At 38.1% G+C, this 17,622-nt stretch overlaps 1 protein-coding gene across 2 annotated transcripts in view; it reads right to left on the bottom strand.

Annotated features, from left to right (window-relative positions):
- Positions 1–766: 766 nt before the first annotated feature.
- LOC139939494 (mitogen-activated protein kinase kinase kinase 13-B-like) overlaps positions 767–17,622 on the bottom strand; it is a 39,380-nt gene continuing 22,524 nt past the window's right edge. For both annotated transcript variants that reach the window (XM_071935456.1, XM_071935457.1), the window contains exons 6-15: positions 17,317–17,527; positions 15,903–16,009; positions 15,430–15,538; positions 10,288–10,397; positions 9,597–9,713; positions 8,784–8,930; positions 7,848–8,664; positions 7,295–7,374; positions 6,628–6,868; positions 767–6,405 (exon numbers count right to left, since the gene is read on the bottom strand). In XM_071935456.1, coding sequence (XP_071791557.1) covers positions 6,292–6,405; positions 6,628–6,868; positions 7,295–7,374; positions 7,848–8,664; positions 8,784–8,930; positions 9,597–9,713; positions 10,288–10,397; positions 15,430–15,538; positions 15,903–16,009; positions 17,317–17,527 — 2,053 coding nt within the window. In that variant the 3' untranslated portion in view covers positions 767–6,291. The remainder of the gene's footprint in view (positions 6,406–6,627; positions 6,869–7,294; positions 7,375–7,847; positions 8,665–8,783; positions 8,931–9,596; positions 9,714–10,287; positions 10,398–15,429; positions 15,539–15,902; positions 16,010–17,316; positions 17,528–17,622) is intronic.

The following is a 17,622-nucleotide window of genomic DNA, read 5'->3' as shown; positions in this document are numbered from 1 at the left end:
CCACCACAAGTCGAAACGTTTTGCGACGAACGCCTACGTCATAAAGAGAAACGCTGACGTAGAAAATTAACAATACTGAGAAAAGGACGATGGGGATATTAAAGGGGCGATGTCTTTTCAGTGCAAGATTACCAATTACACGTGTTGTTCAGTGCTTTTAAGCACTTAAAAGTGGCAACCCTCTTTAAATCAGTAGATATAACATTATCAACGGACAAAATACACTCACCTACAGTGCGAAGGAGAGTCCACGATTGCAGATGTTTACACACTAACTGTATGCACCCGTTTAAAGATAATGGGATTTAGCGGTTAATTATTTCATGGAGGAATACTTATTTATTCCTCCATGATGATTTTAGATATTGAATGTATTTCGTTGTATGATGGTATGTGGATAATTTAGACAATATAATTCAAGGATACAAAACATTACAATATCAGATCGAGTATGGACCATGTGAACTTTGTTTACAGCAATTAGTGTGACCATGTGCATTCTTTCGGTATTTTGGCAGGCAAGATACTGCGCTGGTCCTATGGAAAAGTTGACACTTTTGGGATGTGTCCCCTTTCATCACATCAAAAGTTTTTAAAAATTGGACAGTGCAATCTCCATAAAATGTCAGATTTTGTGTTTTCTTCCATTGAGCTGTGTACAAATCGTGCCTGCAGGAAGTCCAGGCTCTGTGGCTCTTTAGTAAACATGTGATGGCACTCAAAGGTTTTTAAAATAAATTAAGGAAGACTTCACAGGAACACCATGTAATTTTTCAAACACGCCAACAAGATACTTTTATTCCTTTTCCCCCGATAGAATCAGAGAAGATCTGTACAATGTTACAATACAAATATTGACAATGAGGTACTCAAATGGTTTTACAACCACGTGATTTGTTTAAATAAGTCTTAAGAAGTCATAATTTAGCAATTAATCAGATTAAATCAATATATTATTATGGAATGGAATAGTGGCATATTCTATTGCACACATACGTCACAAGAATCTCTACCAGTGTGAAATGCATATTTTGACTTCTTATGGGGGGGGGGGGGTTAATTCGCAAGGACAAATTGTAAAATATATGTGGAAAATGTTTGGAAAAATAGAATATTCAGATTTTTAAAGATGAAATCAATCAAATTTGATGTTTAGTTAATGTTGTAGTGTCCTAAAGTTGAATACAAATTTGAGTATACCTGATCATTACTACTAAGTATAGACCAATCAACATTTAGAAGTAAGTATTCATTTGTTGTAAAAACAACTATTCATTTATATTTTCCATTTTTCGGACCAGGCTTCTTAAGGAGATTGATTTCTGTTCTTTTCTTGTTACAACATGTGTACTTCAAGTCATTTGATCTCAAAAAAGGGATAAGCTCACACAAGAAGAACTGTAATGCATAACACACCGGTGGGGAATTTTTAAACACAGTATGGCAAGCCTTGTCAATGACCCAACCCAAATGGAGTCACATAGTAACAAGTTACTTCTTATCTAGACCCAGGCTATGAGGGCACTATTCCATTAATACTTAGTTGGACAACATCTGCAACTGAGTTTTAATTGCTTGTTTGAAACTCTAAGCTGAAGGATTTTTACAAATCTTCACAGCAGCCATCTTGAGTCTTGTTCCCTTATCCTATGGTGCTTTATGCTTATCTATCATGTGAGAGGTACCAGTCTACCCAAAAGCCTCATTCTGAAAGTACATAGTTATTAATGGTAAAACAAAAACCACACATAACAAGATGGCTGGCTGTATCAGTTCTAACCGGACAAATCATATAAAAAAGGGATCATTCTGAATAATCAGAATTTTAAATGCAAATCAAAACTAAATATTACCTTTCAGCAATACAAAACAATGTAACAAGTGTTTGGTTTACAATATCATCAAATAATCTAAAATCAAATTGTATTTACATAAACAAGATTGAATTTCAATGAGCACGTTCACTGGCAAAACAAATTATTTTCCACAATACTGGCGCTTTAAAAACAAAAACCTTTCAACACGGCTTAGGATAGTTAGATAAATTAGTCGAGAAAAAAAGGTTGGGTTTCGAATTTGTTGAATTAAAAATGTAAACCTATACCCAAAAAAAATTTGATTATGGACAGGACTGTCAAAGGCCAGCTTCGAAATTAAAGTCAACAAAATGAATAACATAATTGAAGTAAAAACAAATCATTAATGAGGTAAAGAAAACGATAAAAATAATAAAATAAACATTTGAATTCACATTTCAAACCTTAATAAAAATCTGGAAAAGAAATAAGAATCATTCAATGCTGGTTCTCGACTTTAAAACAATGGATTAATTAAAGTCTTAATGAATACCAATGAAGTTACAACATCCAATAGTTTTAACACCAGTAACTATGAATTGATTATATCACTGGCTCGACCTATAAGTTGACCTCCAATCTAAAATTAAAACTACAGAAAGACTGTATTTTTTTTTGAAAACATTCAACAGGAAACTTTTAGAGACGCTACCACCAGGTCACGCCATCATTCTTGGAGGTGTAGAGGCTCAGAATAACACAACCATAAACTTACTTCACAAATACTTATGGGAGCATGGGTAGGCCGTGTATAAGGTGCAAGTTGGGCCCAATTTCATAGAGCTGGGTAAGCACAAACAGTAGCCAAGCACAGCAAAATTATGCTTACCAGAATAAGGTTACCAGCCAAACTACAATATCACAAATACAATTTGCTCAATGGTACCCTTCTCATTTCTGCTAAGCAGATATTGTGCAAGCTCTATGAAATCCGTCCCATGTCTAGTTTAGTAAGTGAACACATTTGTCACTACTAAACCACCATGCTCCTCATCATTCCACTGCTAACGCGAGCGTACCAAGTATTTGAGTAATAGTTTATGGAAAACTATCCGTTTTAGTCCGAGGTCACCTGGCGCCCCACAGTCCCCCACTGAGACCGATTTATGAATAATCTTTTAACAATTGTACACAAAATTGGTAAAACTATCAAACTGAAAGACCATTTCTTATTAATTATCATACCCTTAGCTATTTTTTTAAACTAAAATGTGTATCAGACCTCGGCGTGATTTCACACAAACACTAAGATTTATCTTAAGATGTGTTGTCATTGTCAGTATTACCATAGTGGTTCGTATTGTGACATCAATCTGCTCTTTTTTGTGTGAAATCGAGCCCTGGTGTAATAGAATGTGAATATAGAAAATGCATTTGTATAAAATCTCACCGAGTACAAATATGAGTTTTAAATAAATTGCTCTTCCAGTCATCTCAAAGAACTGAAACTTTTTTTCTTCAAAAAATGAAACACGTTTTCCTTACCGAGAAAATTACGCATTAAGGAAGCAAAGCGAATCAAGATGTCTAAGATTCAGAATTCAAGGTCTATTTCTTTGAGGAATAGAACAAAACAAAGGTCAGTTGTATTGTTGCAGATCAGTATTCGTTTAGAGTTCAAATGCCCAATAGTACAATGGACTTCAGATGAGTTTTGGGTGTGCCCTCTCAACAATTCTAAAGACTACGGACAATACAAGATCAGCATCGGTGCAAAACAACAACCTTGCCCTTGGATACTCAATGATGATCAAAGCAAAGAAGCGTTAAAAGATAATGTCTTCTAAGTGCTACACCTGAGATAATTTTGAAATTGCTTGCAATGCGGAAACATCATATAATCCTGCGTGACAAGATACCATGACAACCAAGTGTTCTGCTTCCTGACTGGGCCCAGTTTCATAAAGCCATTAAGCACAAAAACTTGCTTAGCAGAGACAAGTATTGCTTAACAGAAACAGGTTACCCAGCCACAATCCGCGTACCAGGTCTAGATTTATCAAGCAAATCAGGAGATTTCTCAATGCTGATTGAAACTAATACTTTACACAAGAAAAACCACCATTACAAGAAGAGAGTCTATAAGACTTATCAATCTAAAAATAATCAAGTTTTGTCTGCTAGTAGAACGCTATGCTACCTTTTTATATACTAAATTCATAACCTCTCTTTAGTATATCACATTATGTACACCGGTTAAAATGTTACTTTACACTATACACAGGATACACTCGAATAAAACGAGTTTCAATTCTTCTAGAACAGCTAGAAAGATGTTGATATTTCAACGGCTTACTTCTATAGTCCAAATATTCCTTGGTGATAAAATCTATGATGATTCTGATGACTCATCAAGTCATCATCCAATAGACCTTTATCATTCTGTCTCCATCTTGGTCATGTTCCTTGTATTGAATAACAATAATGAATGCTAATAATCATTCTGCAAACAGGAACCAGACTATTTTTTTTCTTCCAGCCTCGGTTTGGTTACATTGATATCAATGGGAAAAATTAAAGATGGCTTCACCATGATAAAGGTCTGTAAAGTGACACTGGTGTTTCCACCATTACTGGCAACAAACTTTTGAGTTCATAACCTAATTGCATACATCCAGCTCGGTAAAACGCTTAGCATTAAAAAAATTGCTAAGCGGATACATGTATAAGACCACCCGCCAAATGGGAATATCATATTTGTGGCTGGCTCAATGCTTATTGTTACGCTAAGCAGAGAGTATTATTTTATACAATAATTTCTGCCTAACAAGGTTCCCGACAGATAAGAAGATTACCAGGTTTTTTTTTAGATGTAAATATACAAGATAAACTATTATCATTAGAAGTGGCAGTGATACAATGTTTGTATAGGATTTCTAGAAGATAAAAATTGCCATTATCAGTTATTAAGGTTCATTCTACACCTGGTAGAAAAATGTGACAATGTCGAAACTGACCTTTATCAGGTGGCCATGTCGGTCTGAATCCCTGACTACTCAGTGCTAACCGCTATGACCAAATTTCAGGTGTACAGTCCATTTTTGATAATCGTTGATTCGTCCAAGGTCGATAACTCGTAAATAAATTTAGTGGGGGTCATTGGAGTTTAAAGAGTTAACAGAAAACACCAGATTAATTTTGGTTAAAGATGACTGCATGGAATGATCATTGGCCAATCACTTTTAGGAATGACTTCTGATGAGGCTGGTTTCATACTCCAAGAAAATACGCACAGACAACAAACACGGAACAAGCACTACCAATGAAGCTGAACACATTTCAACCACGGCCCAATTTCATAGCGCTGATAGGAACCGATTTTGTGCTTATTGTGCAATTTCTACTCAATAGCGCTGCTGCTAACCGTAATCACACGAAAAGGCGGTGCTAACCTTCCGGTGCTTACCGCACGAAAATATATGACGTCACAATGCAAATCCACGGTAAACACGCAATATGGCCGCCCAATTTTTCTGCTAACCTGTAAAATACGCTAAGGCTGAAGCAAATTTTTCTGCTACAGTTTGCACACAAATTGGCTTACTGTTAAGCAGAGCTATGAAATTGGGCACTGATGTGGGGTTGAACATTGACTAGAGCAGGACTTGAACCAACAACCTCCGGATTAACAAGCCAGCGCTCTACTCTACTTATTGGGAGTCTTCCAATTTTGTCAACCTGGTCTTATTCAACTGTGCCTATTGCGACATTTCCATGAAGTTTTCATTTTCCTTTACCAGTTATTATAAAGAGGGGAAAAAAAAAAAAGTTGCTTGGACAAGATCAGAGATTCATCGTGGACTGGAGGTCAAAATTGAGATCTACAGATTACATCAGATCACCACTAAATAATTGAAATGAGCTTTCTGTATTAAGAAAACATCATTCCAGGTTTAAATTTGAGGTCAAAACCCACATTTATCATTCATCTAAATCATCTCTACATCAGACTTTCATCTCAAAGTGTCTTTAAGAGACAGAGTCTTTGTCTTGAGAACTGAACCTAAGGGTTGAGGTTCATCTTGGGTTATCACCTTTACTGAAACCACTCTGTAGTGTCTGGCTATGGCTACAGCTGTGGCTTCTACATCAATCTGTCATCAGTCTGTACTTCAACATGGCGGCTGAAGTCAGAAGCCACAGCCACAGGTGGCTTAACACCTCCATATTATTAGTCCGTCATCCTGTAGACTACTAATTGTTTATATGAGTTAGGTGGTCACCTCCTCGGCTCCAGACTATCTTAGCAGTGAATGACAGCTAGTAGCTGCACACAGACTTGCATAGTTACAAAGACAAGTTGACCTCTTGGAGAACCAGACCATTCTGCATTGGTCCATACAAACACATTTTGTGTTTTATTTGGTTTTGTAGTTCGGAAGGGCTTCCCTCCTACCTTGACATTCTATGCATGGACGTCTTTATTAGGTCGTCATTACCAAGTGGCCTTGATGTCAAGGGTCGTTCTGGAACGACCTTTGGCCCCTTTTGGTGCATCCTCCCCATCACTGCAATCGGAGGAGTCCGTGTCCAGACCATGGTCTTCGGACTAAAATGGATAGGAAATGATAAATGAACAGGAGAATTAGAAAAATCAACAAGATTGGTGTTGATTTGGCAAAAATGAGTAGCCCATGTCTGAAGTTTACACAGCCACGGAAGTTGTAAATCTGTGGACATTGTGTTTTAGGAAAAAGTACATATACCCTTTAAGTAGGAAGAATACTATGCCTGACTAAAAACAGCAACACTTCACAGTAAATCATCTCACCTCAAACATCATCTCTCTTGAGATCTGCTTCATGACCTTCTTGACCTCTCGTTCCTTATCGGACAGACCATCCGATGCAACAGCTACATCTGGGTTCATGCTGAGTACGTCGCTGGTCTGAGTGCGCAATGGCCGCTCCGTCAACACAATGGACCGCGACAGCTCGCTGGTGTTGCCATCATCGGAAAAATTGGAATCAGAGCGGCAGGCGAGGTAGGACTGACGACTGCCCATCTGCGTCCTAAAGAGACGAAGATGAGATAACAAATTATTCAAACAACTGATCAAAGTATTCATTGTTTATACAGGGTCTTAAAACTGTTATTCAGTTTTAACATTCATACAACATTCCAAAGGGGCGTCATGGCCGAGTGGTCTACAGCATCAAGTACTGGCTGCTACATCAGTCATCTAAGTGTGGGTTCGAATCCCGGTCGTGACACATGTGTCATTGAGCAAGATACTTTACTAGAATTGCTTCTCGTCACCCAGCGGTATAAATGGGTACCTATGAGGGTGGAGGTTGATACTGTGTATAAGAAAGCCTTCGGAGTGCCACGGCAGCTGATCGGGGCTGTATTCTCATAAATGACCAGGGCACTGCATTGACATGGTTATTGTAAAATGCACAAAATAAGAACTTGTTTTTTTCTTGTTATGAACATACCTGTCTGAGTGGGTCGTGTGTTCTTCATCAGTAGAATGACTGGCCGTAATGTGCTCATCACTTGAAAAGCTGCTTGAACACTAGAAAAACAAAATCAAACATATCATGTTAGTGTAACTTTATGAGAAAATAATACAAGTAGCTATTGCAAACTGCTTACCAACCAAAAGGACCTGTGGTATAAATGCAAAAAGTAGTTGATCGCCTGACAGTTTGACCCTAGCAGAGTCTTTCTCAAAGGCTAAATGAGAACACAACAAAAAAAACTTAATGAATTACAGCATCATTCAAAATCTTCATCCAAGGGGGGACACTAGGTGGCAGCAGACTTACCAGGTAAATCAATTGTTCTCGGTGATGTGCGCATGCTCAGATCTTAGTGAACTTTTTTGGGGGGCGCTATTCTCATACCACTTTGATGACCAATTGAGTCAAAATTTTCACAGATTTGTTATTTTATGCATATGTCGCAATGTATACACCAAGTGAGAATACTGGTCTTTTGACAATTACAAAAGGCGTCCATTGCCTTAAATCCGTTTATAAAACGCACCTTAGTTATATCAACGATGATATCTCCATTACTCCTGGTCCTGGTTCCGCTCCTCATGTGTGGTGAGTTACTCCTCTTAGAGATCCGTATAGCTCCTCCTGGTGACCTCTTCAAGGGACTCGACATCTGAATTGCCAACCTTTCTCCAATGTAACTACTCGGAAGAACGTTTTCATCGTTGATATTCTCATCACAGTTTGTGGTGGGGGACAGAACATCCGTTGGTGTGTTACTGTTTATCTCGTCGCTGTCGCTCCCGTGCGACGTCGACGCTACACCGAGTTCAGGATTGTACTGACTCGCCCTGCCAGGTCGGCTCCTTGTTGGGCGGTTGGGATATTTCCCTTTACAAGTACATAGCCCAGTCCTTCCTACACAGGAACATGAGCTTCTTGTCCGATTGTTGGTGTTGAGTTCGGGTTGCCGAATTGCGGCGTACGGACCAAAATATTTGAAGTTTTCACTGTTTGCCTTCTCCAAATCAGACAGTCTCTCCGAGTCCGATGGACATACCCGATCGTCGTCAGTCCCTTTTGATTCTTTGGAGGTCATCGCAGCACCGGATAAATCAGATAGAGGCACCTCCTTCCCAGGGCTTACTCCACCCTTACCGAAACTCCCTTTGGGACTGACTCCCCCCTTTCCGAAGCTGCCACGCCCGTGGCTGCTGTTGCGATGATGTCGCGACCTGCGCTGGACGCGCATTCTGTTCGGTGACGTCCTGGAAGATGAGGGCGGAGTTTTTGGTGAGATGGAAGGGGAGACGGGGTCAGTCTCGGGCATGCTGGCTGCATGATCAGTTGGTGGGCTTATCGTCCTGCGAATCACAAATCAAAGAAAGGTTTCGCTCAAACATAACGCCAAGAAAGTCAAGACAATAAACCGTGTGAAAAGGAACTACAATGGTCAAACTTAGATAAAGATGAGCGCCATTACCTGTTAAGCGTGGAGGTAGAGCTGCTGTGAGTGGCTAGAGATTTCTTGAAGAGTTTCTCCATGGCTTGGGTCTGCGCCTTAAAGATTGGCTTGATTGTCCTTTGCTGCTTCTTCTTTGTGGTGCTCAATGCAAATTGCAGCTCCTTCCTTTAAAGTTCAAAGATAAATTGAATTAGTTAAAAATGTACAACCTGAAAAATATATTTTGTTGTGGTTTATTGAAATCTATAAAAATACATTTTCCATCGCAACCAAGGGTACTTAGGGAAAACAGACTAACTAAGAAAAACAACAGGTAAAATATTTGTTAGAAGTGAAAGTAAAATGGCCATTAGAACATACTGCCAGGGGATAATATAATGACAAGCGAAGCTTTCCTGTCACAACATTTCTTTATCTACCACACAACTTCCTTTCAAACCCCTCAAGCTCTTTTTTTTTTACATCCTTGATTTACTGAGATTTAGAACAAGGAGCCATTCCATCATTTTTATTCTACGTACCACATATATTTGGAACTCCTTGCCTGGTGCATGTTTCCCTCCATTCTACAATCTATTACTTAGTTAAGAGGAATATCAACTCCTACTTCAGCTCCCCTGAGTTATCATACACATTGTCAAGCCCAGTTCATACTTCCTGCGAATGCAAATGCGATACGAATGTTGACGTCACAAATTCGGAACAGTTGAAATGTGCTCAACTCCTGGGAAACATTCGCTATGAAACCAGCCCTGTGACGTCGCAATTCACTTTCGCATTTGTTTTTCGCAGGAAGTATGAGCTGGGCTTCAATCAGTGCTAGTTCTCTACCTATTGATTTCTTTCTCCCGTTGTTCCAGCTGAAGAAGACATGTACTGAGTTCCATGTAGAGATTGTTTGCCCGTTCCAGCTTCCTCTCGTAGTGTTCACGTATGTCCTGAGCATGTCTACAAGAGGGAGAAAAATACAAGGGAAAGCCATTAGGGATTGCCACAGATGCCACAAGAACAGAACAAGCTGCTGATTAAAGACACTAGACACTATTGGTAATTGTCAAAGACCTGTCTTCTCACTTGGTGTATCTCAACATATGCATAAAATAACAAACCTGTGAAAATTTGAGCTTGATTGGTCGTCGGAGTTGGGAGATAACTACATGAAAGAAAAAACACCCTTGTCACAAAAAGTTGTGTGCTTTCAGATGCTTGATTTCGAGACCTCATACTCTAAACTTGAGGTGTCGAAAACAAATTCGTGGAAAATTACTTCTTTCTCGAAAACTACAACACTTCAGAGGGAGCCGTTTCTCATATTCTCGTAATTCAAGTCTGGCTGTGTCAACGAAAATTCTGCACCCAGTAAACAATTTTAAGGTACAAGCCCTGCGCCCCCCCCCCCCACTCCAAATTTTTTTTTTTTGACATTAGAGAGGACAATCACAATTCTGAGGGGCTCAAAATACACTCGCATTGATACAAAACATTCGGCAAGAAATGGTGGATATAGGTCGATTATTTCTACCTGAGTTCTGCCTGACGTCTTTTAATGAGTTCCTCATCCATCCGATGGATTTGAGATCCTTCGCTCTTCATCTTCTCAAATTGCAACTTGATCTCCTCTCTCCAATCAACCTACGAAAAAAGAACAAATTTTTTAGAAAATCAGAACGGTCCTCGATAAAATTCTGTTGGATAACCAATATGATGTCAAGGATCTTCAACAGTTTGGAGCATTCTGGACGCAAAACTTGCAAGCTGAAACATAGTAATTGGACACTTACTAATTGATGTTAATGTTAAGCTTCAAACTAGACAATTGAGAGCACTTTACATGTATAATCAAAATATTAAAAAAACCGGGAAGATGTATAAAATAACAACAGAATAAAACAAATAAATAAATAAAAATATATATGTATGTTATTTTATTTTATAGCGTATCGGCTTCCAATTGGACCCGAGTAACCTGATATATCAAGCTTTTGCATGAGAAGAAGCCTAAAGCCGTCAGTATTCGTTTCATGATGTTATTGTATTGCCATTATGGGAACATGTTGACATTTTATGAAAAACACGTACATTTTAAGAATGTTTAATAAATGTTAAATTTGCATCGGGATAAAGAACACTACTTGTGTTTTATTTTAAAATACTACCATGTGTGTTGCATTGTAAGCACTATCACTAATGCAACAATAATCAATCAACAATAACGTATTAAACCAATGTAAACAATACAATTGATAATCTTTATAGTTATTAGTCTTAATCAATTATACAAACAATTCTACCTGGCAAGTAGATATAAACTTGCTGGTGTGTATATAGAAAACCAATTTTATATTTATACCTCACCATGCAATGTCTCAAATCCCATTAAAAAATAAATAAACAAATTAAAAAATACTTTGAATGATACGGTTGAAAAAGCCCAAACCCCAATTATTAAGACAAACATACAGACATAAAGAGGAACAATTATGCAAACTACAGCACAACATCCCGATTCAATGTCCGAAGCAGCTGATTAGCTTAATTTACTAATTGTATTAAATGCTTGCAGAGTTGACAATCTCATACATGTGCAAATGCCACGATGCAACTGCAGCATATAAATTAAACCAAGCATATGGTAAAACACGCACACAAGCAAAAGAGCATTAGATTGGATTGCTCTCCACACACGCAAGGTCATCCTGCGTCCAATCAATCAATCAACAAAGAAATAAACGTGTTCAATGGAACCTTCAACTTGTCCAAATCACTTCAGCGTTTTTTTAAAACTTTGATATCAGTTTAAGCATGGAGCATGTTGGATGGGGAGTTAAGATTCAAATTTGTCATTTATTCGAGTAAGGTTTTGACTTTTCCAACATGATACCTTTTGTATACCCATAAAGGGTAGGGGCTGCTTATGATAATTTTTTGTTCCATAGAACCTTAAACTTGTCCTATTCACTCCAGCGTTCTACTTTTTCACATCAGTTAAACACGAAGCATGATGATTAAATGTGTAATGTATTCAAATGAGAGTTGATTTTCCACCTATAGAGGCGTTTATGTGTGGGGGCTACACATGATAATTTTGTTTCATTGAACCTTCAACTTGTTTACTGCACTCACAGCGTTTGTTTACTTCCACGTCAGCGAGTCGTATATCCCCCCCCCCCCCACCCCCCCCCCCTGCTAGGCATAATGTTCGATATCAGTACGTGCACGACTCGTGTTGATGGGGAGTTTAGATTTAAAATGTGTAATGTATTCAAATGAGAGTTGATTTTCCCCTTCATGGAGACCTTTAAGGGTGGGGGGCTGCGAACGATCTTTTTACAAAACGAAGTTCATAGACGGTATACCGAGAATTTGTTTGTTATAAACAAGGAGTTATCAGTTATGACAATTAATGACTATAATTGTTTTGATCTTGATGTAAATTTTTAACTGTTTGTTCGGCTGTATTGTATTAATGCAGCTTCACCAATCAACAGCTACATTAATTCAATGTTCCAGATGTACTGTAAATATTTTCGTTTGCCTGTCTAACACCCCGACTTAATTCTTTTTTGTATATTAAGTTTTTCTTTAAAACATATTATTGTTATTGGTTTAGGGAGTAATGACATTCCTAGAGTTGGTGAATTATTACACACTTCAAAGAGGCCAATAAATTACTGCCAGCAGAAAGGATTTCTGGAATGTCTTTGCCAAATACAATGCAGTTAAATATTCACTTGCATTGAAAGACATGGTACACTGTAGATGAAGTCGCATTCAGGCATTTTATTTGACCTCTTGAAAGAAAGGAGAGAGCTGTGTAATTGTACCATGCACGATCAAGGAAAGAAAAAAAAGAAAAAGAAAAAAAAAAGGAAATCACAAATTGTTTTTGATGAAGTTATTTACCATATATTGTTTTTCCTAAGTTTGTACTGACTATATATGTACTGCGGGCATAATTGTGGGTCCTTGGCAAAAAGTAAAAACACTATTATCAAGCGCAACGGCTGATCTACATGGTGCGGGCTTTATTAGACTTTTCAGGCTATTTATTCACTAGGTTTTTTTTTTTCCAAGGGCCTAGATCTCGGAAATCAGACTAGAAAAGGAAGTTTAAAAAAAGTACACCTCGTACTGAGCAAAAACAAGAAATGCAGGCATTGAATTTTAATTTAAAAATTGTGGGTTTTTTTCTCTCAGTTTTCTCAACAAAATACCAAATATCCCACACAAATCCTTGGAAAATTGACTCCAGCTATCCTCCTTCTACACTGTACATTTCTCTAACTTGTAGAAAAATAAGCAGTATGACCTTCCAGGATTTTCATTTCCTAGGACAACAACCAAGTTTTAATTTTGATCTGGCCACGCTAAGGAAGTAATCAATCCCTCTGACCCGCACAGTACCGTTCAATAAGTTATGCATTCATTCATTGGATACAAAAGCAATTTCAGTTTCCCCAAAAAGCAATTCCGATTCCTCCTTGGAAAAAAGAAAAGAAAAAAACAAAGACCTTTGTGAGATGGACAGACGCCCGACAGCTTTAAATAAAACCTACATCAATTTGATTTTAAAATGTGAAATTGTTACATGCGATCATTACATAAATCTTTGAACAGCAGGGGGATCATTTAGTTCTTGCAAGCAGATTTACTTATCATCAGAAATGCAGAGAGCTCTCAGTAAATATTATTCATTGCCAGTAACCCCTTTTTTCTCTTGCACATCGAGAGCAAAGTAAACACTGTGGCTATCTCGTCATCCTCGTGGACTTTACCCCGATTTTTTATCAAACGCCCACATTTAGTCAATAATCATGGAGAGCCGGCAAGAAAAGTATTCACTCATGAGTAACCTCCGTGGCTCCGACATCGAAAAAAAACATTTTTGTTTTCATCCAAAATAAGAAAAAGTGGTCACCGACGTGAAGATTTCTACTTGGTTTCTTTTGACTCGAATTTTGCAGCCTTGAAGAAACATTTACACAGGCTTAGCTTTTCCTGAGCTGTGATCTTCAGACTTTTAAGTAAAATTTACAATTTTCCACATGGGTGAATTTTTGTGATTGTGTTATATAATGCAACATCCAACACTCCTCTTCAGTAAATTAAACATGTAAACTTGATTTCATAGTTCAAATGCCTAGTGGGTCTCAACAGTCATGCAACTTGGTTTTGTTTGTTTTTAAACAAGAAAAAATAACCCAGAACACATAAATTGTGACAGTGTTTTTCATTTTCTGCACGCTAATCAATAGACAAACAAATGATATAAAAAAATAAAAATGTAAACAAATTAGCTGATCAGCTGAATAGTTGCATGCGTTCAAATACTTATGGGAATCTACAGCGATAACTTCAGCCAGAATGTCCCACACATAGCAACATGTATTTATATTGAACATATCTTATGCAATCTGATTCCTATTGAGTAGGTACATGTAGCTAATACTGACTTTTGAGTAGCAACTAATGCATTTTCTGTCGCATTTCGCTGTACAAGGGAAAAATTGTTCGCTGTACATACATGGTTCCCACGCACACTGTTTCCACGAGAGAATTACACACAATTAAGTGCATTTCATTGTTCCCAACAACATTCCATAACAGGAATACAGTCTAAATAAACTGTGTCCATTCATTAGCATTATACTTTCACGCTCAATGTGACTCGAAAAGTCACTCACAACAAACTTTTCATGGTTTCACATATTTTGAGAATGAGGCAAGGGGCTCCCTACTGCTAATGCTACAAAAGCAGAGCCTCATATTCACTTACAACTCGTCCTTGACGGCAAGTATGACTCAACAGCTCCAGATAACAAAAGCTCTTATCAAAAGAATTTTTTTTCACAAACACGGGTTGGGAAAATATTGACAATGCGGCTCTGTGAAGGGGGCATTCTGCCGAATACAAACAAGATTTCTCTAAAAACGGCCGGAATGTGGAATATTTCTTTCTCTGTTTGCGTGTTAAAAGGGGAATGGAATGTAGAACAAGAGTTTCAGTAAACAATGAAACAGATGTTGCGCATACGAAACAGTTGTTTGAATGATTATTTACTCCAAAGTATGATAACCCCTTAGTTCAATAACGGGCATCGATTTTATATACGACCACCGAGAAAATCGCCAAATGAACAGAATAACTTACAAATCAAAGTCAAAAGGACATAAAACACACACAGTTTCTAACTACTTTTAGCAGTGGCGCATATCATTCAGTCTTGTCAAAAAATCACATCAAATGACAATTTGATTAAAACATACACAACAGCAAAAAGATTTCAATTTTTGTTTCAACTGCGTGGGTACCATATTTGAACCACAAACGAGAGAAAGCCCAAATGAGTAAGTACATAAGAAGTGTGGACCCGAAAACAAGAGAGGTCCACACATGGAAGGGTTTTGAAACACGATGTGGACTAACACATGTCCACACAGTTTTCTAGTGTTGAAGAATAGGATTTTTCTTAATTAAGTACAGAACAAAGAAATGTCCGCTGAGGGTTTGTAACACAGAGCTGGTGTTGTGACATTCCAACTAAGAAAAAGTCAACCTTTGTCAGAACAAAGAATTGAACAAAATAGGTAATCGATTTTGTTTAGGGTGGGGGGGGGGGGGGCTGGAGTGAAGTGGCTTTTATAACTTGAACTATTCCCTTACCTGTTTGTCAAAGTAGGCCTCCTGTGGGGTAGAGAGGAAGTCAGCAGCAGCGATGTCGATATGCATCATGATCTGCCGGAAGGAGGGCCTATTCTTAGGCTTGGCACTCCTAGAAAATGACAAGCGGATAGAGAAATGACAATCTTAAAAATGCTTGATAAAAATAAAAAAACACTCATAACCTTAATTAATCAAAGCCTCCAACTAAACAGACATCTTTAACATGAACAAATAATACAAAAAAATACCCCCTTACAAACTTAACATGTGTAATACAAAATCTCCTTCCATTTCAAAATGGAGGAGACCAAAAAAGTTTGATTTCTCCCTGCTTAAAAATATTTTAGAAAATAAAACAACCCCAAAACTGAAGGACTACAAGCAAAAATCCTATTTACAGAAACGCCTTTAAGTTTGTATGTAATGAATTTAAGGACATGTTTATGATGCATATTAAAAGTGCCTAGACATACCAGCATTGCATCATAAGAAGCTTAAAGCCCTCTGGGCAGGTAGACGGAATCGGAAGCTGGAGACTGTTACTGCCGACGCCCCAGATGATGGCAGACGAATCAACATCCTGGATTAAGAAGAAATCAAATGCACATAAAGGAGCATTACAGAATTGGTAAGAAAACAAAACTTGTCGGAGATCACAGATTTACATCAAACTTACTAGGTCTAATGATGGTGATAGTAGAAAACATATCTTGAATTAATTCTGTCTGAAATGTCATATTTGATTAGACGTTTGGAGTTAATCGCTCAGTGAGCGTTCTCCTGATTTGTTTTTATCGGTGTCATGCAAAATGTGTATGTAATCGGTTTTTCACTATTTTATCTTGACCCAGATGGCTTATCGATCTCAAATTTATACAGGTTTGTCAGTTTATGTATATGGTGGACTACATCAAGTGCTTATACTGCCAGCAACAGTTTTGTAAGCAAAAATCGTTTCTGTAATTAATGTTCCTTTAACATTCATATAACAAACACGGTGCCTTGGTGGTGGGCTCCAGCCACGTCGGAGAGTAAACTCAGCGCCTGCAGCAAGGGGATTTAAAAATGGCTGGGGAGGTATGAGCCACAGCCAGACTTGTGACTTCTCAAAGGCTCTGGCTATGGCTTATTTAAAAAGATCAATGAATCTGAAGCTTCTTAAATGTCAATGAAGTGGGAAGACTCAAACTGGCTCTTGGGCAAAAACTCCAAATCAATCCTCTTAATGCAGAGTTGTCCCTTAAAAGTGGTTCGCTGGCCAAATGCCAGTTAAAACACCCCAGGACCAATCAAAATCCTCTCCAAGTGGACTGGCTTGATGGGTTTCATTGCTTCCCATCACTACATGTTAAGTTACTGAATGGGCAAATTACTTCAAATTACAAGTCCCATGCAATGTGGAAAGGAAACCTTACAATATGGACCAGTGAGGAAGCTTGGAGACCAGTAGGAAAGCTTGGGGACTAGTGAAATGCGGGCATGATATTTGGCCCTTGAACAAAAATTATGTACACATTAGTAAAGGTTTTCATAGGCTTTTAGGGATATTTAATAAAAATGTTCCTGATTTTTCGGAGGGTAGCAAAAGTGTAGGAGGTACATCAAATGATTGCATTTCCACCTTTTAGTAAGCCCTGCATATTTCAAAGAGCTTTTTAGGAACAGTGTCCCCCGCACTAGAGAAGTAGACCAAAGAGCAACATCTCTTGATACATGTGCACTAAATAACAGCTGATTGTCTTCAACAGCAGACATAAACAAGTCTGAAATTCAAGTATAAGTCTGAAAAATATAATCCCTGTAGAAGAGAAGAAAGAGGAAACAATGGAAGCACTCCTCACTTGGGAGAACTGAGCAAGATTTTAAGTGTCTTTAATAGCTTCTTACCTTATAGGGCATCTCTCCCGTTAGTAACTCCCACAGTACAACGCCAAACGACCAGACATCTACTTTCTCCGAGCAGGGTTCATTGCGGATGACCTCGGGGGCCATCCATGCCACGGTTCCAGCAAAGGACATCTTGGTGCTCTTCTCGTTCCATTCCCGACTTGTACCAAAGTCTGAGATCTTTAAGATGTCATTGGTGGATACCAGAACACTTGATAGGAGAAGAAAAAATGTCTATTAGTTTGATTTGAATTTTTTTTTTACATTTTATATGAGCAGTGATCAAAGACCCATCTCGTGTAATTA

Source organism: Asterias amurensis, chromosome 7, assembly GCF_032118995.1.
Source record: "Asterias amurensis chromosome 7, ASM3211899v1".
Classification (NCBI taxonomy): domain Eukaryota; kingdom Metazoa; phylum Echinodermata; class Asteroidea; order Forcipulatida; family Asteriidae; genus Asterias; species Asterias amurensis.
This window is presented reverse-complemented; position numbering and strand designations above follow the sequence as displayed.